Consider the following 24,385-nt stretch of genomic DNA (forward strand, 5'->3'; position numbering starts at 1 on the left):
TTGTGTGTGTGTATGTGTGTGTGTGTGTGTGTGTGTTCCTAAATAAAACATTTCAGTTCATGTACTGTTACTTGAAGGTATGTTTTCAGGCCTGACCACTTTGGTGTTGGATAACCAGGTGGTATGCTCTTCTCTAGAGAAAACTATCTCTCCTACTCTGCAACCCTTATTTACCTATAGGTCTTTGTGTAGGGTGGAGGCTTCATGAGCCATCCTTGTTCAAGTTCAGTTTAGGAAACCATATTGGTGAGGCTTCAAACTTCTGACATTTCTAGCAGACAAAAATCTCACAGCAAACTACACGGTCCTTTGGCTCTGACAATCTTTTGCCATCTTTTCTGTAATGATCCCTGAGCCTTAAATTCAGGAGCTATGTTATAAATGTAACAGTTAGGACTAGGTGTCACAACTGTTATTTTATTCGGCCGTGGCTTTTGTAATGGTCTCCATCTGTTGCAAAGGAAAGTTCCTTGGTATATTGTAAGGACTATGCTCACCCGAGGGCAGAGGGTAATTGCTGCCTGGGCGGTTAGGGATGATGCTGGTCTGCTAAAGTGGCAGTTATAGTTTCTCCTTCAAAATCCATGACTATTATGGCCTCAGAGAGTTGGTTAGGTTTCCAGCCCAGGCATGATTTGCTGTGCTTTATTTGTCTCTTACTCCCCCCTCCCCCAGGTCCTCTGCCATGTTGGTAGAACAGACTAAACTTCTATTATACAGCAAGCAGCAAGAATGAATGATAAGATGTATGCAGCGTTCCTTGGCAACTGCTTATCTAATATATGTAGACATTCTTCTCAGTATTCCAACTACACTGTTACTGCTGTCCTTGATTCAAAGGTGTGCATGCAACAGGATGTAAGACATTACTGCCAAACCTCTGTAGTCAGCAGATAAGTCAAGGTCAAGGCAGTTAGTCTATTTAGTTGTCTGTTATGGCTTCACACAGCAGCATTTGAAAGGAACACATTACTCTTCTAGTCTGAAAATACTCACTTTAAATAACAAATCTCACATATAGCCAGATGATAAGAAATAAATACAGTTCCTTGAGTCCTAGTTGGTATGCCGTCTCGTATTCTACTCATACAACTGTCTATCAAAACAAGCACTCTGTAATGGCACAGTTTTTTGCTCATCTGCACATCCCTTGTTTTTTGGCAGCCTTGTTGGAACAGCAATAAATTAGGACCTTACATGAGTTACTTGATGATCTAATTTAAAGCTATAGCATGTTTCCAATACAGTTCTCACATTCTCAGTTGTTGAACAATGGGAGATTAATATCACCAACAGCATGCGAATATTAAATATTCTAGCCTCCTCTGCTTGGAATACTTGTAAAGTGTAGGGGGCTCAGAGGGCGTGTTGTAGTCATTGATCACAAAGGAAATACAAACAGGCATTTGCTGAGCCTCTGTATAGTTGGAGCAAAGCAGAGGAGAGGAGAGGAAAAGAAAGGAAAGGAAAGGAAAGGAAAGAAGAGAAAAGAAGAGAAGGAAAAGAAATCTTTGAATTAAAAGTGCTGCTTTCCACAGCTACATCCTGTAGACAGTCATGTGATTATCAGAATGTCAAGGTGTGAATTTCCATCATTCTTGCTCTGGGTGAGTTTAATACATTGCAAGGTGGCTGTAATTCAACACAAACTGAATGCCTGAATGGTGGAAATCATTGAATCTGACTTAAAATAATCACAATGCATAATTCATTAGTGAAATCCTGGAAGTAGTGCACAACAAAGTACAACTCATAATTAATTTAACTGGAATTTGTGAGTTTGAGAAGGACTAATAAAACTGTAAGTTTCACTTATTTAAAGAATATATAAGACTTCATTCGCTACATGGGCTTTGGATGGCTTAGATTTTTTTTTTTCATGAAGCATGAGATAATGTCCTGCTATTAGACAGCAATGCAACTTGTTATTCATAGGGAGAAAGTAAAACTATTTTGTTAGGCCTGGGGGGTTATGCTTCAAGAAAGTTGATAGGAGAAAGCAAAGCTTTTGAGATGAGTTTTTCTTACATATTAACATAATACACATAAGAAAAACATATATGTACATATAATTTTTGATTAATATAAATGATAATAATCTTCAGATAACAAAGCATGAAGATAAATGCAAAAAATAATACCTGACTTCTCTATGCTGTTATGAGGGCAGCATAGAAATTCATTCAGAATTTTGATATTGAAAAAAAATCACTAAAATGCTTCAAGAGCTTTGGTTTTCAATTACACTTTCATAAACATGAAACATTCTTATATATTAGCATTAAAATTATTTCATGGCAATACATTAAAATGTAAGAGTTTTAAAAGAAAGTCTAATATATTATTAAGTAGACTATGAATCATTTTGGGTTTATTGACCACTTAAATGTGTTAATGTTAAATCCTCATTGAGGCTGGGCTGCAACCCAGACCCAGCACAGGGGGCTTGCATTGTATTGCATGCACTAGGCCTTGTTCAGTCTCCAGCAAGAGAAAGAAACAAGGAACAGCAACTAACCTGAGCATGCACCATCCAGGCCAGTCTTGTGCTGTATGCACGTCTCCATGTGCCACAATAGAGCTATGTTCTGGTGCAGGGTTTTATTCTCCTAATATGTTAGGGAAAGTACAAACTATAGGCAAGCCCGCTATTTGCTTTGATAGTTTGAAGGATGGTTGGTTTAGGTTTAGGTCTCCAAAGGGATTGCTCTCATTGCTAACTCTATATGAAACAGACTTCTTTCTTTGCTTGTGAATTATCTTACATTCTCTATATAAAAATATATACTCTCCCATTCATATATTTAAGTGCAATAACATATTCTGAGTTTTTTCACATTCATTTGTTTGAATGTGGGAGATGTGTATGCACTGTGCATAGGAGAGACAAGACAAGAACAGACCCTGAGAATTAACTCTTTCTTTATTCCATGCTACTTCTTGAGATCAATCTCAGGTTATCAGGCTTGGGGGAAAGTGCCCTTGATTTGGCGTCTATCTCACCAGCCTGATAATGCCAATTATTAATTTTGTAAATAGAATTGTAGCAGACATTACTTTTTCCACTGGACAGAATGCTTTGCATAGCAAATCTATGCTGAGCCTAAGAACACCCATCTAGACCTTTTTCTAGATTCTTAATGTGTTAAAATTCAAATATTCTCCATTGGTCATAACAGAAAACTTTCAATTCTTGACATTCTTTCTTTGTCAGAAGAGAACACTAAGCAATAGACACTGAAGCAAAATTTGACAATTTTCAATTACATATGTTGCTTGGTTTTTGTGACAATTTGAGTCGACTTTAGAAAATATGTCTTTCTAATAAAGCAATGTTTTTGGCTGTGAGTCTCATACATTATTTCTTATCTGAAAGGGCTCATAGTAATTACAGGGCCATTACTGTCCACATGATGTAAATTAGGGTCTCTTGCTCTTTTATGTGACTCTTTTATTATTATCTGGTGTGACAAGCATGGCTGGAAGGAAAACTTGTGCCATTACTAATGAAAAATGTATCAGCCCAACAGTGTCAGGAAGAAAAGTGTCACAAGGAATGTTTCCTCTAATGTGGCGGAGCAGCGACTGAAAAGAAAAGCACTGTAATAAAAAGAATAGCAGAATGACTCTCGTTTTTAGCAGAATGAATTTTACTCTGATTTATGGCTTATGAAAGAACATAAGCATATATATAATACAATGTATTAATAAGCATCCAGTTGATTACAACCAAAACATCGTAGTTGTGAACCATCAGATGATTTTTCTTGTACTCAACACTATAAATTAAACAGCATTTGAAACATGATTCTGGGAGATTTTAAAATCAATCACCATTCATATTTTAACAATTAAAAGCCACCGAATGACTAATAAGACCATGCAAGGAATATATATCTGCACAATTCTACAGAGACAGAGATGCTTCCATAGTTTGTCATTTATGGACTTCTGCAAATTACCAGGAGACAAGCACACACAATTGAGCTGGAGAGACAGGATGAAGTATGATTCTTTATATACGTGGGCTATCTGTTTCCTCAACATCATTGCTAATCCAAAGGAGAGCTGCAAAACTTGGTTTGAAAACACATAATGTGAGTGTGCCCCCATGTGGCTGTAGAATCACTTGTAAGAATGTCTTCAGAAAGGCATCAGTGCAAGGGGTATTTTAGTGAATAGTTATTCCATTCAAAATAAAATTAGTCTATGTGATAGAACTCATAAGTTCTCCCATAAATCTTACAAATGGTTTCTGTTCAGCTGTCATACACACACTTTAGCCTGTGTCTCTCTATGATTCAGAAGTGATAAAGCCGCACAAATAAAAAAAGTTTCTTGTGTTTATATTGCTGGGTGAAGTCAAGTTTATATAATTCTCAGCTAGTGTTTCAAGGGACATTGTGTGGCTAAGTGGGGTGATGGGCAAGGTAAGAATGTTTGTACTAGGGCGGGTACTACTTCAGGGTCTAAATCTCTTGGTTGACCCCTTGTGAGACAGGTGAAGATTGACTCTTCTTTATACATTTTGCTCACCCGTTGGATAGCTGATGTTTAGAATAAAAGTTTTCCATTCTACAGAGTTTGAACTCCCTTCTCCGAAGTCACTGTCTCAGAGTCAACAACTCTCACAATATTGTGAGATGAGGTACCATTGCTCATTATATAATTTCCTTATCACTCTAGTCTTGGGGCCATCATACAAATTCTTACCTGCTGACCAGCTCGTGCTTCTGGAAAAAAAAAAAACTATGTGGAGGCTGACAGTGATCCATATGCTGAGGGCATATCAAAGTGTCTGCATTGTGCAAACCTTGTGGACAACTGTCTAACACAAAAGAGTGAGGAACATGCTCATGCAAGAAGAAAAACCTCAGATAACAGAGGATGATCATCGTTATGATCATGTGTAGCTGTGTGGCATTCACTTCAGTTTGACTGTCCTTTGTGTGTTTGAAAGTGAGACACCAAAGCACAGAATGCTTCTTTGAGATTCTGTAAGATAACTGGATGTCCAATTAGAAGATGGTGTTAACTTTAGCCAATTTAACATAACTGGTCTTGGTGGAAATTTCTCAGGTATTAGTCAGTCTTCCAAGTTTCAGATAATTTTTTTCTTTAACCACAAATAGTGCACATCTATAAACATAGATTTGATTTTAAATATTGCAACAATAACACTAGACTTTGTTTTCTCTCTACTTAAAATTCTTCTCCTTAATAAAAATTGATACTTTAATACCCATTTTTATATTGTGTAAGATCTTTTTTATGTTTAATCATGGAATTGTAGGAAAGAATCAGTATCAGTTTACTTCTTTCTTCCTTCCTTCCTTCCTTCCTTCCTTCCTTCCTTCCTTCCTTCCTTCTTTCTTTCTGTCTTCCTTCCTTCCTTTCTTTCTTTCTGTCCATCTTTCTTTCTGTCTTTCTTTCTTTCTTTCTTTCTTTCTTTCTTTCTTTCTTTCTTTCTTTCTTTCTTTCTTTCTTTCTTTCTGTCTTCCTTCCTTCCTTTCTTTCTGTCTTTCTTTCTTTCTTTGTTTCTTTTGTTCGTTCTTTCTTTCTTTCTTCTAGAATCAAAACTATCTGGGCATGATTAGACATGATATTTTATAATAACACCATGAACAGAGGTTGAGTCGCGGTAACAGAATTTCTAGTAAGAGAGGAAAATATAGTGAACTCAAGACAAGACTGGGATACATGAGCTCAAAATTAATTATGCATTTTGGATAGACTAATTGGCTCATGCTGACTTCTTCTTCATTAGAAAGTGAAAACTAAAGTTAAGTCAAAGTAAAAACAAACCAGCAATAATATTAATATTCCAAATAATACCGTTTTCTCTCTTTTTTCAAATATTCTCCATGAACTACCAGAGAAAGATTACATTAGAGTAGTAACAAAAAAGCAGCAGAAATATTAACATATTTGCTTTCTGAACTTGAAATCTTATAGCATTGTCTATCTCCATCAAAATGCTGGCTCTTTGTTATATACTTATTGATTTTTAAGAAAGCTTTAGCAGATATCAGAACTGAATAATTCTTTAGAATGCTTTCATAATTTATACCTTATACTCTTCAGTAATTTATGACTTCCAAAGAATTTAAAATTAAAATCCATGGTATTTTAAGTGATTTTAAACCTCTTTTGTGGTTTTTAATCAGGGGAGGACTAAGATACAGATAATCTAGTTAGGATATCTTCTTGAGTGTATTGTTTCTATGTTTTATGGCAGTGAAATAGATCTATTGACATACAATTAAGGCCCACCTGAACTGCAGACTGGAAATGCTTAATTTCTTCTTCTTTGCATTACTCTTCCATTGTTAAAAAAACCTAGTTTAATCTTTTTATGAGTCATTATTGATTTCATGCACGAGTCTAAAAGTGTGAATAAACCAGATATAAACCATATATGTCTTCTGAAATGCAGAAGCAATGAATGCTATCAGAAGTGCTTTAAGGTAAAAGGGCAGACATATTAAAAAAGGAAAAGAAACAATCATATTTATCTTCAGGTAAGTAAGACATTTTGTAAAAAAAAATTCAGTTTGTAAGGCACCAATTTAAGGAGTCAGAATTTAAGACCAGTTCCAATTGAGAAGCTTAATAGCTATCATACAAAATTCTCCCATGTACTTGCTACTATTACATAAATTCACAAAACAGAAACTACTCTAGTAGGGAAAGCTTTTAGTCTTAAAGTCTAGCTTTGTCATTCTAAAGTCCAGGCTATCACTTATAATAATAGGCCATGCCACTCAGAAATATTATATATGCATATATTTTACACATGCAATTTCCCATCAACAAAGCATATATTATGTATGCTTTGGGGCAACTTAATTAAAGGGCTGATGATCAAAAATATACCTTGTATCATTTTGTATAGTTTATGTAGGAAGACATGGCTTTGAATGCTTTTCAAAATCTATCTGAGGAAACGTTACAGCACATTCTATAATTTACTCTATGATTAATTACTCTGTGATTGGTCACCTATAGAGCACTTCCAAGAAACTTTATAGTAGCAAGAATGAATATTGTGATCAATACCAAGATACAGCAGATTCTAGATGTAGAACATCAGCAACTCTACCCTCCGTTCCGCAAGAAAGCATATGTGTGATACCACAGTAACATTTTTGTGTGAACATTTTTGTCTTAAAATGCTAATTACATTTCTAAATCAGTTTATATCTACCAAGGCTAATACACAGCACCTTTTTATCTTTTAAAAAGATGATAGCCATTACAAGTGAAAGTAAACAGGTTGCTCAGAAGAGCCCACAGTCTTTGAGGTTCTCTTTTATTATTATATCTGTCACTGCATCAAACACAAATTTGACGTTTTGTGTGTCAGTAGCACAGGTCATGTGAGAATAGATTTCCTTATCTTCTTTTTTTAAGTTCAGATCTAGAAACTGGTTCTTGATGTAGTTCCCTGCGTCTTCAAATGTATTTGGTCCTTAGTGAAGAAAGAAATTAAAGAAGTAAGCATTAATCATATCTTTTAAATCATGGGGCTATATATAGCACCAACAAGTTGTTCGTTACTATTTGATGTATGGAATCTTTATGCATATCATCTCTTGATTTCAAAGTCAAGGTGTCCAAGGTCAGATTTTAGAAATTTGTGTAGCACCCACATGGTGTCATATACTATGCTAGCTTTTCTGGAATTTCTGAGAGTTCTGTTGATTCATTTAGATGCATATTAACCACATTAAATAAGAGGAAGCAGTGAATTTGGCAGGCTGGAAGATGGTGATCAGATATGGATGGGGTAAGAGAGAAGGGGTACAGAGAGAAATGGTGTAATTATAATTTTAGCTTTAAGAAATTTAAATGCTGGCATAACAAGGCAAATGATACAAATAACACACACTCAAATACCTCATGTTCTGTTCATATACTTAGGCATATGCTCTCGTATGAGCTGAAATATATGAGACTGTGGGAGGTGGCTAGGTTGCAGAAAGACTATTGAGCAAGTACTTATGACGAGAGAGGAGAAAAAGCATGAGGGAAAACAAGAAAGTAGCACTGATCAGAGTCGGTGACATTCCTTCCCTGATCCTTCTGACTGGAGCTGGGAAATAGAGTGGAATTTGGAAGATCTGGTCAGCCGAATGCATGAGATTTAGTAGAAGCAGTATACAAACGAAATGGGATGAATAGCGAGAAAGCCATTTGGCTTCACTTCTGGGTGAAGAGAGGAGCTAAGATGAAGTGAGGACAGCTACAGAGAGCAATATGGAGAGAGTTTTCTCCATGTGTGAGAAAACTCTAGTAGGATGACACCCAGATCAGACGGGGGAGGGAGACAAAAAATAGAAAAGCTGACAGATATGGGGCTACTAACTGTATCTAACCGACTGACTTCACACCAGAATATATATACTGAGGACACCACAGAAAGGGCTCTAAAGATTTTCTAATGAGATAGAGATAAAATTTTCACTTTCATACTTTATTATTGCTAGGGAAAAAAAAACTGTAGGAGAAAACCAGTATTTGCATCATACAATTCAACAATGATTAGAAGATGGCTCAGTGTCAGAGTTGAGCCTAGCATGACTAGCAAAAGACCATGGGGAAATAAATGTTAACACGAATACAAAATCATGGGAACTATACTTATTGCTAGTGGGAATGCAAACTCTTCCAGTCACTGGGGAAGGCTGAGCACTGCACAATTCCAGCAGTTTGAGATTCTGGAAAATGTGAGACTGTAAGACTTGAAACATTTGTAGTCTCAGAAATTTGGGGATAACCTTGGTTATCTGAGAACAACAGATCGATTCCATGTGATACTATACTAATTCTCCACTGTAAATCTGAATATATCCCTTCCCCCAAATCCCATTTGTTAAAGGTTTGGTCCTTGGCATCATTGGGCATTGTAGACACTCTTAAGGGGTGGGACCTCATGGGTGGTCTTTTGGCTACCAAGAGTGTGCCTTCAAAGGCGTCTATAAGATCCTCAACTCTCTCCCCCCCCCTCTTCTCTCTCTCTTGCTTCCTTCTTGATAGAGAGAAAACAAACTTCCATTGCCACACTCCCTTGCCACAGACTTAGAACAGGGCTAACTGACTATAGATTGGTACTTTACAAATTATGAGATTACGAAAAATGCCTCTTTATCATCTGATTTACCTTAGGTATTTTTTTATCTTAACAGAAGACTGATAACAGGTGGCTACATTTTATGCATTTAGCAAAACACATAGAACTGTGAGACACAGCTAGCAAGGCCTAATTAAACTGTGGATCTTGGTTAAGTTTGTGTCAACATCATTCCATCAATTACAACAAGTGTACATTAGTTACAATACAAGATGTAACTAATTGAACCCTAGGGGAAGGAAAACAGAGTAGGCACATAAAATCTCTGCCCTCACAAAATATTTATACATCTGTGAATAAAACCTGCTCTAAGAGACTGTATTAATTAAAAAAAAATATATATATATATACCTTAACTGTGTCTATATTTAAACTACATCATTAAATATAGATTCAATTGTATTTATCACATGATAGCTGTGTAGGCATTATAGATGTTTGTAATAATAGAATAACACACTCTAAATAAAGATTAATCAGTATCAATACCTACTTTGACACTCTGCCATCTAGGACATCGAATACACAGAGAGTCAAATTAGACATACATTTATGTTTAAATCTCAACCATTTCAGTGTTAGATAACTTCTTTAACAACAGTACAGCTAAGTACTCGCACAACAGAGTCTCTAAAGGTAAACCAACTGTTTCATGTCACAGGGCCTCAGCAGTTACTGACTGACAGGATAAGCAATGAAATGGTGGGACATCAGGAATTGAAAGAGAAGGGACACTGTCGTCACACACATTCCTGTTGTTCACTAGGCACACTGTAGACTCTGAAGAGCTACTGAGCTCCAGTGTGACATTGTGAGCTCTAGGTAAGGTGACTACAGTGACATTTTTACATAGAAGGTAATACAGCCTACAGCATCATTGATGTGTGTGCAGAGCTGCTACTCTCACCAATCTCACATTTTCCCAGTGCGTTCCACTGGCTCTTGTTTTAATTTCCACGGGACAGCAAAGGCTCTTCTTTATTTGAAAGAGTGTTTTCAATGGGAATCACAGTCATGCTCAGATCCAAACGGGAGGGCCGAGAAGATGGCTCAGAGGGTAAGAGGCTGCCACACAAGCATGAGGACCTGAGTTTGGATTCCTGGAATGAATGAATAAGCCAGGGTATAGCAGTGTGCTTCTGTAAACCCTAGGGAGGGGTGAGGAAGAGGATGGCACCAAGAGGATTCATGAGGCTTGTTGGTCAGTTGCTTTGCTTGCATAGATGAATTTCAAGTTCTGTGAGGGACCATGTCTCAAAAAATATAAAGGTTGGGACAGGGGCAGGTGGAGATTTTGCTCGGAGATTAATAAGCACATATTACTCTCACAAGGACCTAAATTTGGTTCACAGAACCCACAAGGTGACTCACTGTTGTCTGTAATTCCAGTTTCAGGGCATCCAGAGCCCTCTTCCCTCCTCCAAGAGTACTACCACATGTGGTACACAGAAATTCTTAAAAGTTCACATATAAATAGGTTAAAAATCAGTAATTTTTTAAAGGGTGGAGAATGATTAAGGAAAGATATCAAATACAGATATACACACAAGCGTGCACGTACACTCATAAACACATTTTCATATACCCACAATAACAAGTACACCATACACCCAAACAAATACACACACACACACACACACACAGAGAGAGAGAGAGAGAGAGAGAGAGAGAGAGAGAGAGAGAGAGAGAGAGAGAGAGAGAAAGAGAGAGAGGGGGAGAGAGAGAGGGAGAGAGAGGTCCTACAGAGCGTATTATCTAGCATTGAGGGAGCAATCTTACCAGTGTATTCTGGAAAGCAGATGCTGAGGTGCACCTTGGTCACTTTCTCCTGGAAGAGATCTTTCTTGTTAAGAAACAGAACAATGGAGGTGGTTGCGAAATACTTGTGATTACAGATGCTGTTGAACAGGTGGAGACTTTCATGCATTCTGTTCTTGGGTGTAAAGAAAGAGAGCGTGTAAGGTTACTGGCTGCAGGTTTGAGCATGGGTATCATAAGCAAGTCCTAGATATCATACGCACACTTGTACAGTGGACGTTGGGCTGGCAAGTGCAGGGCTGTCGCTGGATAGCACTATTGGGTTTATCTTGCTCTTTCCTCTGCCTCCACCTTCTGCATCTCATTTACTTACCACCTCTTCGTCTTCTACAAGCACCATGTCATAGGCGCTTAGCGCTGCACAAAATATAATGCACGTGACTCCTTCAAAGCAGTGGATCCATTTCTTTCTCTCTGATCTCTGGCCACCTACATCAAACATTCTTAAAAAAAATAAAATGAATAATTACTCCTCCAAATTTTGCCCAGTGGTTGACACTGACTACATAATTCAGTATCCTTGAAATGCATTTATTTTTCCATTTCTGTTGGGTAGCCTAAGTTAATCATGCACTACACGGGGAATAAAAGAGAAATTTCATTCTTCCCTCTTCACATAGGACTGAGTGAAATTATTCTCATGGTAACTTGAATGACTGGAAATTTTAAAGGAGTTTACAATTTGAAGCAGTTTAAAATGTTAGTGTTAGAAGAATTTGATAAAGTTTATACATACTATTCAAGAATAAATAGATTGGAAGATTGAATATGTCAGTCTGATAACATGATTCTCTCTGATCTCTTCCTACATTTCATTTTTATTCAAACAATAAGCTTGTGTTCTGTGCTAACACTGATTTAAATCAGCTTACATGAAGATGAAAAGATATGATTGCTGTTTTCAAAGAGAGATACCCATGCACGCAATCATAGCATTATGTAATTTAATAGTCAAATATTTAAAAACTATGTCAGTTCATACTTCGGGGTTCAAGACATTCCAAAGGATCATGAAAATCACTCAAAGGAGATGTTTAAATGTGCTATCTCAGATCCACATTATCAAATTGGTAGCAATTGTCATTGGTCAGAGAAAGTGATGAGTAGTCCGCACTTCCCCTTTGTACCACTCTGACCCTTTTCTCAAAGTTGTGAACCACTTGAAATGCAATCTTTATTTCACCTTGTTTTCAACTCTTCCATCATCAAGTCACTATTGTCTATCTCAGGGCCAGGAAAAAACATAATCACATATTCCCCTGTTGCTGCATTTCCAGTCTCCAAAAAGACTGTCCTAGAAGCTCCCCCTTTGTTTAAATGTTTCACGGTGAATGGACATTACACATTCACTTTTCTGCTTGCAACTCTTCCTTCCTTTAGAGTAAGAAATAAACTTGTGGTGGCTCACAGTCTGTGGTGACTATTCTCATGCTCACTGCCCTTCTGAACTTCGTTCTTGTCATTCTCCTCTCCACACTCAATCTTAGCCAAAAGGCTGAGAAGCGATTCATTCTCCTCTCAATATAATAAAATCATGGTGTTCTCTTAGTTTAAATCAGTATAAATACAACTTTTTGTTAGCTCTTTCATGACCTTTCTCCTTTTAGGGGGTTCATGTAGTTTTTTTTCCCTTTTAATTATTTTTGAGACATGGTCTCCTGTAGCCCAGAGTGGCCATGAACTCACTATGTAGCTGAGGCTGTCCTTTCTTTCTGCTTTCATGTTATAGGATATAGGATCATAGGTATGTGGCATCATACAGATATGCAACATCATATAGCTGTGTGACATCATACAGGTATGTGGCATCATAGCAGTATATGACATTATACAGATGTGTGACATCATACAAATGTATGACATCATACAGGTATATGGCATCATACAGGTATGTGGCATCTTACAGGTATGTGGCATCATAACAGTATATGACATTATACAAATGTATGACATCATACAGGTATGTGGCATCATACCAGACTTCTTTTTTTTTTCATTGTTCATTACCACTTCTCTCTCAACTTTCATGTTTTATGATCAATGTCTCATCCACAGAGGAGGCTTTCTGAGAGACTTCACAAGTTTTCTCTCTTCATTTCCTCTTACTTTATATGGAACGACTGTCACTTTATGAGAGACATATCAAACAATAAAAAATATGGTTCTTCTGTTTAGCATTTGCTATGTTTAATAGAATAGTGGCCTTGTGAGGCAGGTGGCCTATATTAGTACCTGTTTAATTTACATTGCCCAGGAGTATGCCTGACCCATAGTACACATGCAAGAAACATTTGCTAAATAATTGAATAGAGACCATGTTGATGAAATGAATAGACAACTTTGATGACAAGCACATGTGAAAGTATCTAGGTGTGACGTGACAGAGCATGACTGCAGAAAGCAAGTTAAGTTTTTAAAAACCAGAACGAAAAATTGAGCTACATGATTTAATTATACCATTATTACACTCAGTTGTTCATTGTCTGTTTAATCAAAGGTTATTGAATGTAATGCCAGCCACCAAAAGATGTAGCCTTAGTCGAGTATAGCTAGTAGGGAAGGGTTATAAACTACAATGCACTGATGAGTAATTACAAAAGAAATGCCAACGGTGTAAAAATCTAAATAAATAAGGCTTGCATTTTGGCAGGTGTCCAGAGAAACATCTGGGGATAAGCAAAAGAGGAGACAGCAAAAACAAAGGACTGAAGGTGCTTCAATGAGCAGCTTGTGGTTGCTCACTTTAGAGTAACTGACTCATCAGAATCTTAGACTTTATATTGAACTCATTGGGGTGTGGAATAGGAGATAATACATATTTGTATAGAAGATTGACATTGTTTATTTGTTTATTATGTTACTAAGGCCACTTTGAACTGAGGAGAGAAGACGTATTTGATAGGGTCAAAACTACGTTATAAGCTACAGGAATATCATCATATTTGAGATGGAGATGATAACTAGTGAAATCATCCAGGATGTACAGACCTAGAAGGTGATGATCCTTAGCCTAACCTAACAAATGTCAATCAGTTTTATGAAAACCAGCTGAATTATAATGCTTTGGGTACTGTAATAAAAGCAAGCCTGTAACCCCAGTACTCTGGAGGCAGAACTAGAAGTATCAGAGCAAACTCAAGACAACACAATCTACATAGTGAGAGGCTGGCTAAAGGAAAAAACGTATTACTTTGTACTTCATATTTCTCATGTTAACCCAGGAAAGAGCAGATAAATTAAATGAAGCTAAAATGTATCCCCCAATAAGAGGAGAAAATTTAAAAAGTCTAAAGTTTAACTACAAGTTGAAAAAGACAGGCAAAAAGATAAGAACACTTATAACAAAGCTATCAACTCTGGGACAAAGAAAAAATTATGCAAATGACCAAACCGAAACCCCTACTGTACTATACTCTTGAGCATACGGAAGAACCTTTGACTCAGAGACCCAGAAGAAGGAACTTATAAGAAATGTACAGCTGTTTTTCTTACCTTCCAGATGTGTTCAAGTAACTTGTTCAAGATTGTCATACATTTAACAGTTCTGACTCCGCTACATAATAGGCTCTGTGCTAGATAATAGGCTCATTTGTGTGATAGTCTCTGTTTATATATACAAACCTATATAGTATATCAAAGGTCCCTAACTAATTCTAGCACGTGGAGCTAGCTGGAATGGTCTCTAGTTGCCTCTCTCCAGATCATATAGCAGTTTTTTCGTTGTTGAAATTTCTTTGAGGTGTTTCCCCATCTTTCAGTAGGAATAGTGTAGAACTCCTGGATTTCAGGTGATACACATGTTCTCCACTTTCTTATTTGTTAGCCTATTCGGATCCTAGGATCTTATCGAAGGAGTGGGACTTCATGCATTAACTTGGGCTCTGGAAAGCACATCACTAAGATAGATTCATAGTTGGCTTTTCCAGTCCACCTGCCACTCTTGTTCACATCCATCAGATTTGAACAGACAGGGACATCAATAGTTCTAGTTTATTCTTGGGCTCTAATCGTCTGTCCAATGACTGCTTAGTGGAAAACTAACTGATCTTGGGCCCAGGACAGTATAATCACAGGAAAAGGTAATTTGGATTTTGAAGAGAGAACAGTGTGTCTTTTAACAGGAAGAACATCATAATTGGGAGTCAAGGACATGATGGTCAAATTCTATCCACTAGCAGTCCTGGCTTTGCTAGAGTATTTCCTTTTATCTCTTTTAACAAGCCTTTATGCTCAATCACTATTCTGAATTATGCTTCTTCTTTAACTCATATCCCATTTTCAATCTAATTGCTTTCTAATCTTTAAATTCTTAGTAAAACTTTCTCTTTCAGTTGTAGAAAAAAAACCTTCTCTAATCTATTATAGCTGACCCAGTATTTTATGATAGGGGGAGTAATATGATTTCTTGCAAATTAGTTTCATCTCATTTTATGTTTGGCACAGGTTCTATTACTAAGTGAAATGCTAATAAAAATATGACAAAGATATGAGAGTTCTGAAAGGAATTTTATGAAGGACATAAATGTACCAGAATTAGCACAAAGACACTTCACACCCTTCTTACATACTTACATTCTATACACACACACACACACACACACACACACACACACACACACACACACACACGTTCCTCCATATTCATTATCACAATGATCTCAAGGGACTCTAGTACAACCTGAAGCCAGTGGTGAAGAGTCTGGCGTGATGATCAGGGTGAATGGAAGCCTCGTTACCTCAACAGCTAGGTCCTGGTCTTCTCTGAGGATCTGGCAACCTTACAGCTGACTAGTAACTCATGACAGGTATGAGAGGGGGTCCTTCTCTTCAGGTAAATATAAGCAGTGAAGAGACATAACAGTAGTGACAATACCTTACACTTCTATATATGCCATATTTGAATTATTCACTCTTTGTGAGAAACAAATTAATAGCTATAGTTTTCTTTGTTCATGAAAACAGTTCTTTGTGACGAAAGGGAAAATAATATTCTGCACACTAAAAACTGAGCCTTTGAAGAGTTGAGCTAAGATGTTTTTAAAAGTATTTTTAAGTATTTAATTTTGATTAAATTCACAATAAGAACATTGAACTTAGAGAACATGCTCTAAATCCTGGTCTCAGCATTGAGCTGCTGGATATGCACCCATAAACATGTTTAACAATCTTAGCTTTCTTTCAAGGAAGTAGGGGACAAAGCTCACTCGGTCTTTGTTCCTAGTGACACAATGTTTTCTAACGTTCATCTTTGCACGAATGTTTATGATCTTCCCATTTATGACTCACATGAGTCACAGAGTGTTTTCTGTACAGAATGACACAGAAGCCAGGGGCCAGAGATCACGGCACGTTTCTCTAAGTCCTCTACTGCTGTTGAACTGAAACGTTCAGTAGCAAATAAGATCAAGGTCTAGAGAGCTGCTCTTATGTCAGTTCCCCTGGAGAGCACATTAGCTTTATGAAAAGTTAGATCATGTTTCTCTGTTATTATAATGATTTATTTTTTCATATGTATTTAATTTCAACTTCTTATAAAAATTCAAGTGGAGGCCTATTTTACAGAGGTATAAATTGATGTAACCTTTTCAACTTAGCTAAAGCTAGCAAAAAGTTTTACTTACATAATTGATTACACACTCACACAAACACACACACACACACACGTACACACACACACACACACACACACACACACACACTGTGACTATTCTGTGAAAACCAAAAACCAAAAACCATCTATAGTCACTGCCTGATGGTTTAGACTCACAGGAATGGCCTTGCATGAATAGCTTTAGCTTCCACAATGAGACTTTCAAAATGATACATGGAACTTGAAGTACTAATTTTAGATTTGTGGGGAGGTTATTTAGTTAATTTTTAGTAAGGTTTTATAAACATTTTCAAACTCCTGTTAGTAAAATTAGGGTTTGGGAAATTAAAAAATATTTTAAAGTATTGATTAGGGTGTAGCTAAACATTAACAAGCTGGGCTTTTAAGTAATTTCCAAATATTGATTAGGTGTTAAATTGTCTATGATATTAACATAGGGCAAGTCACCAGATTCCTATGACTGGGTTAAACAGCTGACTAAAATAGTTGCGTTTTATGGCTCTACTTAATCAGTTGGAAGGCTGTTGAATTTTATGGATTAGCGTCAAATAGTTGGCTAAATATTTGATGCCACAAAAGTACTTATACTTCACATTATAATAAATTAGTAAGAATAATTTGACTATTACAATCTCTGAAAAACCATTGCATAATCGATGAGAGGTAATCACTGGCAATGCTCCTGTAACTCATTTTTGGTAGATGTCATGACTGCTCCTGTAGGCGTGGGTCGATGACAAGGTACTGTGTCTGCCTCTACAGCCATGTGAAAAACAAATGCTAATCATAGCAGACCCTTGTTTTGAACTATTTTGCTAAATGAGATTTGTAGAAGTACTGACTAAGTCCCAGTTGGTTTAAAGTCTTAGCATGGTTCCTTGTAAGGATGCGAATGTCCTAACGTGTGCCATCCTCATGCAGCCACAGTGAAATGATCTGCATATATCTTTCTCTAGCCCTGTTTTGAAAACAGAGAAGAACAGATATATTATCTGACACCGAGGACATGCACAGAGGTATGTCTAAATCCCTTAATTATTAATCTTGACATTAAAAAATAATCGAAAAGATTTAGAGCCAAAAGTGAGCCCAGTCCAAAAATTACCATAATTATGAATGCCATTTATCATGTGCACTATAATTTTACATGATGCATAATTAGGATATATTGTATGAAAAACGTTATTTTCAATAAAAAACAAAAATAATTCTGCTTTGTAATTTAAAATCATGAAGTCATTAAAATAAATTCTAATTATGTGCATGTTGGTACATACATATAATTTCAACACTTAGGAGAGGAAGGCAGACGGCTGTTAAGTTTGAAGCTAACTTAGGCTACTTTGTAAGTTCATGGTCAGCCTAATGCTTCTTATGTCAAAATCAAGGGTTAAGAGACTTGTTCAGCAGCAGGGCAACCTGTCTAGCCTGTAAAAAGTCCCTAAGTTTTATGCCCAGCTCTGCAAAGCAAACAAATAATAAAATTCCATCATTCGTTATATTGGTAACATTAATCATGACCATGTATGTCGCTAATTTGTAGCATATGTAAATTAACATTATATAAGTTCTAATAGAGAATAACAAAAATAATCTGGGACTTAGCTGCTTGGTAGATGACAAGTGTTGCTGCTAAGCCTGGTTACTCATACACTTGGAAATCAGTGAGTAGAATTCCACTTCATATTTTAGGAAAACTGTCTTTTTTTTTTTTTCAAATCACAGATCTGCTCAAATTCGTGAAAGCAGTTATGCCAAATTTAAAAATTTTTAAGCTCTATGTTGAGGTTTCCAGCCTTTCTGGCTCTTATGCAGAGTGCTTTCAGTTCTTTAATTGTAGAATATTTAAGGAGAAAATGTCTTTCTACAATTGATAACTCAGTTTAGATTTGTTTCTAAGTCACTCAAGTATGGGGAATTACTCCACAACAGAAGGGCTTAGATTTGCATTTTATTTTCTAATGACATAGCAATTTGAACATCTGCAAACATCATTGGTCAGATTATCAATTAGAATGTTCTGGTTTGATAAGAACACTTCAGATAAGTTGTTCTATCAGCCTCACAGTTGGCACTTGGACTTGAGAAAAAACGCTAGGATAATTTCCATTAAAGTCTATGATGCTTGGATATGATCCATTACTTTGGCAGAGAGGTTTTTATTTGGTATTCATTCCTGCTTAAAATTCTAGAGTTCTCTATCTGTATGTAAATTAACTAATGTAAATTAACTCTTTAGTTTTAAATAGTCTTGTGCTATGCTAATACAAATCAATGATAACTATTGTATTTTAACACCTAGGTGATTGCTGACGTGAAGTCCGAAGGCACCTTATTTTTATATTTAATGTTGAAATTCAGAATGTTATATGTACTATGAAAGCCTATATATTTGGATTATTCTACTCGCTACTTGAAAGAAAGATGGTTAAACTTTAAGAATGTATTAAACAATCATTGTTATGTCAATTGATGTGAATAGACATTAAAATTCTTCAACAAGCTATAGTTTTTTTCCTCCCCTATCATTTTACTCAGAAAGGGATTATGAATGACTACCAACTATATACAATGTTTGCTATTGAAGAAAGGAATGCTTTACATGCCAATGTATCTGACAGCCATCAACGACTTCATGCAGATACACTCCTTATAAACAAGGGACTATGTACATTTTGATGACAACTTCATCATATCTTTGTATGCTATTTGGAGATTCACTCCCAACTTTACCATATATAAATATAGCACCACCCAGCTTATCATATCACATGCAACAGTTTTGTATATATGCTACTTCATGTGACATTATTGCGAAGTCAACTAAAACTGACCATTTGCTTCCTCTGGCTAACCACTATGGTAGGTACTGGCAGTATATCAAAAATCACATGTGCGACCTGACTTTCTAAGTTTGAGAGTTCATAAATTAGGAATGGGAACAAACAAGGGAAATGAAAAAGTAGCGAGGAAATTATGAACTGGTAACAAGAAGAAAAAGAGGAAACACTGTGCATTAATTTGGAAAGCAGATGTTTTCAGAATGTTGGTGACAGCTGCTTGTTAGAATGTCCCTCCACTTTGCATGTGTAATATAACACTAGTAACTTGAACCTGTCAGTTGGAGGAGGTATTTATATCAGAGAAATCAATAATCACAAATTAGCTTTGACCCCTGTTATTCATTTGCTCTACTGCATTGGAAAGGCTTTTGTTAAACCTGTGCCCAAACACTGTTGCCTGATGGAATGAGAAAAATAGATACAGCCAGGAAACAGATGGGAGGTCACAGCTCTGAGGAACAAGTATCTTTTTGTTGCTGTTGTTGTTGCTTTGAATATGTATGATAAAAAGGGGCAAAACCACCTTAAGTAAAGAGTACAGCGAGCTTAAATGTTCTTGTGCCTGGAATATTAGAACCAGAGAACCAGCTAATTCAGGAGTCCCTTGTTAAGACAGAAAGTCAGTGTGGTGGGTAGGACTAGCACTGGGAGGTTGGTGATATTGAGCAGGTGGCATTAATTACCCAAACTGCTGTGTGCTTCAGATAACCTGGGTCTGAGGAAATTCCAATAGCTCATGTAAGACAGGTAGGAACTGAGGCCCTAACTCTGTGCTAACCCTTAACTTGCTCCAACACCGCTGCTGCATGACTAGCCTCGAGGACATAGCAGTTCTAGCCTGTGCCATAGGAACGAGAAGAGAAGAAGGAGCAAGACGGAAAAGAGAGTCTGTGAAAAGGTCCTTGGCATGGCAGAGGGAGACAGAGGAGCAGCTGTGGACTTGGCTCCCAAAGGAAACCTTCAGAAACTGGGGCAAAGATCACCTGGCCACAGCCAAGCTGAGCTAGGACTGATGAGAGTTTGTTGGCGTTTGCCAAGGGAGAGTTGACTTCATTCCCTGTGGCCCTTTGCTCTGCTTTGATATTTAACCAATTTTCCAGAAAATTAACTATTTGTGGGCCTGAAATTTAGTACGAATTTAGAAGACATTATTTCCATATCACTTGAAAATACCCTGTATAATAGCTGCTTTAATTAGCTAGCTAATAATAACCAATTTTGACACTTTACAGCCTTTCAAAATTTTTATTCCCCTTAAACTGAGTTGAGGGTACTGGCTAATTAGCATTTACTTACATTTTTTTTCTCATAAGGGCCATAAATAATTCATGTCTGCTGTTCTCCAGGTTTTTTTTTTAATTCTTTGAATACATTTCCATTATTACAGGCGTGGCTGACCTTGTTCCTTCTGTAGTTTTAGCATGTTTTCATTACTAACATATTTAGTTGGAACTTGCTATTATTCATATTACACCTCATCCCAAATCCATGGAAAACAGTGTTAGCTTTGTATAAATAGGAACAAATATATTGCCCTACCTCAAGGGGAAAATGTGAATGCTGTTAAAAACCAAGAGATGCTATTATGGTTTACATTTCTTAGTAGATCCAAGGAGGATTTGATAGTAGTATTTCAAGGGTTTACTTGCAGTTGCAAAAACAACAGGACACTCATTTCCATATCAAAACCAGGCTGATGAAATGTGCCTTCTGATTCTTCTAAACAGAATCACATTCAAATAATAGCATTTTAATTATTTGCATTTTAAGCTAAGGTAAATTTAAGGAATATTTCAAGCAAATAGAGAAGCAGGCAAACGAAATAGTATCCTCGACACCTGTTGCTAAAAGGCTATTTAAATAAATTTTCTTTAAAAAAAAAAAACCCTCAACGTAAAATGTCGTTTTCAAGTATTAGGAAACAGAATTGGTCTACCACTGGTTTGAGAAATGCAGCCTTAGAAGGAAGGACAGGCTCAGAGTTGGAAGAGTGGACAGCAGGAATGAAGGACGGGGTAACATCAGTTAAGGGGAGTGTCTAGCCAGTTACTTCCAAAATCATTGCACATGACTGTGGATTGCAGAGTTTCTCTATGATGAAATATTGAGCAGAAAGCATACTCTGCCCATACTTAGAAGGCAGGTTTATACATACCTGAAGTTCAAGTCTTTAAAGGAGAACTGAGTTTCAATGATACCAGTGGTTTTCACCCGGGAATGTAGAACGTCTTGCTCATTCGGCACGTACCCAGGGGCTGTGATTCTGTCTAAGTCATTAAGGTAGCTAAGAGAAACAAAATGAAATGGAGTATGTTTGTATTTTTGACTTTACATTGGAATACACTACAATTCAGTGCAAATGTATTATAAGAGTTTCACCTACATTGGAAAACAAACTCTTTATTGTCTGTTATCATGCTGCTGATCTGAGCGACAGACCTTGGCAGCTCAAATGTCACAGTTGCAGAGTGCGGAGTCCACAGTCCATCTCTTCTCTAAGAACTCCTCAAAGCCACTTCAGCCCTAGACTTAATAAAATCTGTTGGACACACTCACTATCAAATAGAGATATGGAAGGGTCTTTCCCCATGCAGAGCTATATAGATGTATTTCTATGTACTATGCTGCCTTGGAATGTTTGCAACAACAGTTATATCAAGTTCCTCAAAGATCCTTTTATGGGAATGACTTGGCTTCCATTTAAAACAGTGCTTGGTGTGAACAACAATTTGGATTGTTTGAGAGTTATTAATTGTTTGGGTATTTTTACACGAATTACTTAGATTAGAACACGATAGCCACGATGTACTGTAGCCACAGCACTGTGTATCAGCGCATGGTGAAGCCCTTAACTCTCCCAGAATTCCTACTTTTACTAGATGCTTGTTTTTTCCTTCTGTTTATTTGGTTTTTTTTAATTGATCACAGTATCTACAACTTGGCAGTGGTTAAGTGTAAGCTTGATCGGCTCTGGGAGCTGAGTCAGTTAGACTGAAGGATGAAAACCATTCTTAGCATCTTTATCCTTTCAATCTCCATCTACAATAAAAACTGTATTCCCGTTCATTTCTACTGTTGCGTTTGACACTCTGGATTGAACGGCTTAGCAATATGGCTAGTTCTGTGATACATTTAAATGCAAAATTGAGCCACGCCTGTGTACCCATTTTAAAGTTTGGTGTCCTTCCAAAGAATTTTGAGGGTAGAGTCACACCAAATGTTAGTTACTGCCTATAAAGTTAAATTTGTTCAGTGATTATGTTAAGAAGTTCATACATATTACCATCTAACATAGCAGTTTTCAATCTCTGGGTAGAACACACAGGGGTCAAATGTTAGATATCCTGCATATCAGATTTTTACATCATGATATATAACAATAGTGAAATTTCAGTTACGAAGTAGTAGCAACATGACTTTATAGTTGGAGGTCACAACATGCAGAACTGTATTATAAGATGACAGCTTATTATAAGAAAGGTTGAGAACCATTAATGTACCACAACGCCTTTAAAACAAAGTTATTTTATCCTTAAAAAATAGATTCAGTAGCTATGTAGCCAATTTATTTTGGGAAGAACTTTTCCTCAAAGAGAAAAACAAAATTGCATCTCAGAAATAACTTAATAGTTTTATGCTAATACTGTTTTCCTTTAAATTGGCATTAACTTGAGATATAAAGGCATCAAAGAATGGATTGGCAGATTTTACATTTTTTTTTACTATTACTTGAAGAATTGTACATTTTCTATTGATGAACTCTGATATGTGGGAGGTGCATGATATGTCAGTCATTTCATGTCCAAGTAAAAAAATCAAAAGCACGTACTATACTTAACAATATAGAAATAAAATCTATTTAATGAAAGCCTTAGTAAAAATACATTTTAAATAATTTTTCTTTGCATTTGTAAATCATTTTAGGCAAAGAAGAGGCGTTAGCAAATTGACAGAGTTTCATCAAAAGTGCTGACTTTAATAAGCAAATTTGGTATTTGGATATCCTAACCCTGTATGTAGTTTATAAACCTTTAGCCCTTTTGACTCAAGTCACTTAAAATGCCTTTATCATTTACTTCTAATCTTGAAAAGACAGTGCATTTCCTGCTTAGCCACATTTGTTCTTAAGGCGTGTGGAATCTAAACAACACACTAGGTGGCCCCAATCAGTAAACCATGAGCCTTAGTTGCTTTGCCTAGAGCTGGTGGCATTGTCAGCCACACCCAGGAATCAGATTTCCTGCCCTTTACTCTTCTGGTCAGCGTCCATCAGGATAATCTTCAGAGGTGAAAAATAAAAATCTTCCTTTCACCAAAAACTTGGAAGAAAAAATGTTTTATATGGTATAAACAAAATAGATAGGTAGTGCAGGATCACTCCAATATGAACATTTGAAGTACGCAACTTAATTCAAAATTTGGAAAACATAATCTGTTCTTAATGTTTGGAAGAAAATGATATCGATTTAGCAACATTTTAGCAGACTTTTATTTAATGTACCTATAGCAACACTTTGAAGCTGCCAAAGTTAATATTTTAAGTCTTGAGTTTATATAGAAAATATTTCTAATACATAGAGAGAAAATAAACTTTCATGTTTTACTGCCGTGCAAATTAACTGTGTATTCAAAAACTATTTACAGCATTGACAGAACTCAGAAAATCAATGCAAATAGATATTTGATATATTAAACTAACAGAATGGTAAATATTCTCAACTCAAGCTATTATTAAAAAATTCTAAGCATTTAAACAAATGAATCATCTAAAATGTTAAATACAATGTCATTTTATTGGCTCAGGTTAATCATCTAAGTTATAAATAGTTAAAACTTTTACTATATGTATACATATTCTGATACCTAAGGACAAACAATGAGGAAAGCATACTACCAATGTAATTGTAAGTACTTAGGCAATATGCATTCCAAATGAAACATATTAATCTTCACTGGAATGCACTTACACATCTGTCTCTT

At 36.4% G+C, this 24,385-nt stretch overlaps 1 protein-coding gene across 1 annotated transcript in view; it reads right to left on the reverse strand.

Annotated features, from left to right (window-relative positions):
* Positions 1 to 7,280: 7,280 nt before the first annotated feature.
* Gnat3 (G protein subunit alpha transducin 3) overlaps positions 7,281 to 24,385 on the reverse strand; it is a 49,956-nt gene continuing 32,851 nt past the window's right edge. The window contains exons 5-8 of the mRNA XM_052172402.1: positions 21,561 to 21,689; positions 11,265 to 11,394; positions 10,913 to 11,066; positions 7,281 to 7,471 (exon numbers count right to left, since the gene is read on the reverse strand). Coding sequence (XP_052028362.1) covers positions 7,281 to 7,471; positions 10,913 to 11,066; positions 11,265 to 11,394; positions 21,561 to 21,689 — 604 coding nt within the window. The remainder of the gene's footprint in view (positions 7,472 to 10,912; positions 11,067 to 11,264; positions 11,395 to 21,560; positions 21,690 to 24,385) is intronic.

This window comes from Apodemus sylvaticus, chromosome 2 (assembly GCF_947179515.1).
Source record: "Apodemus sylvaticus chromosome 2, mApoSyl1.1, whole genome shotgun sequence".
NCBI classification, from domain to species: domain Eukaryota; kingdom Metazoa; phylum Chordata; class Mammalia; order Rodentia; family Muridae; genus Apodemus; species Apodemus sylvaticus.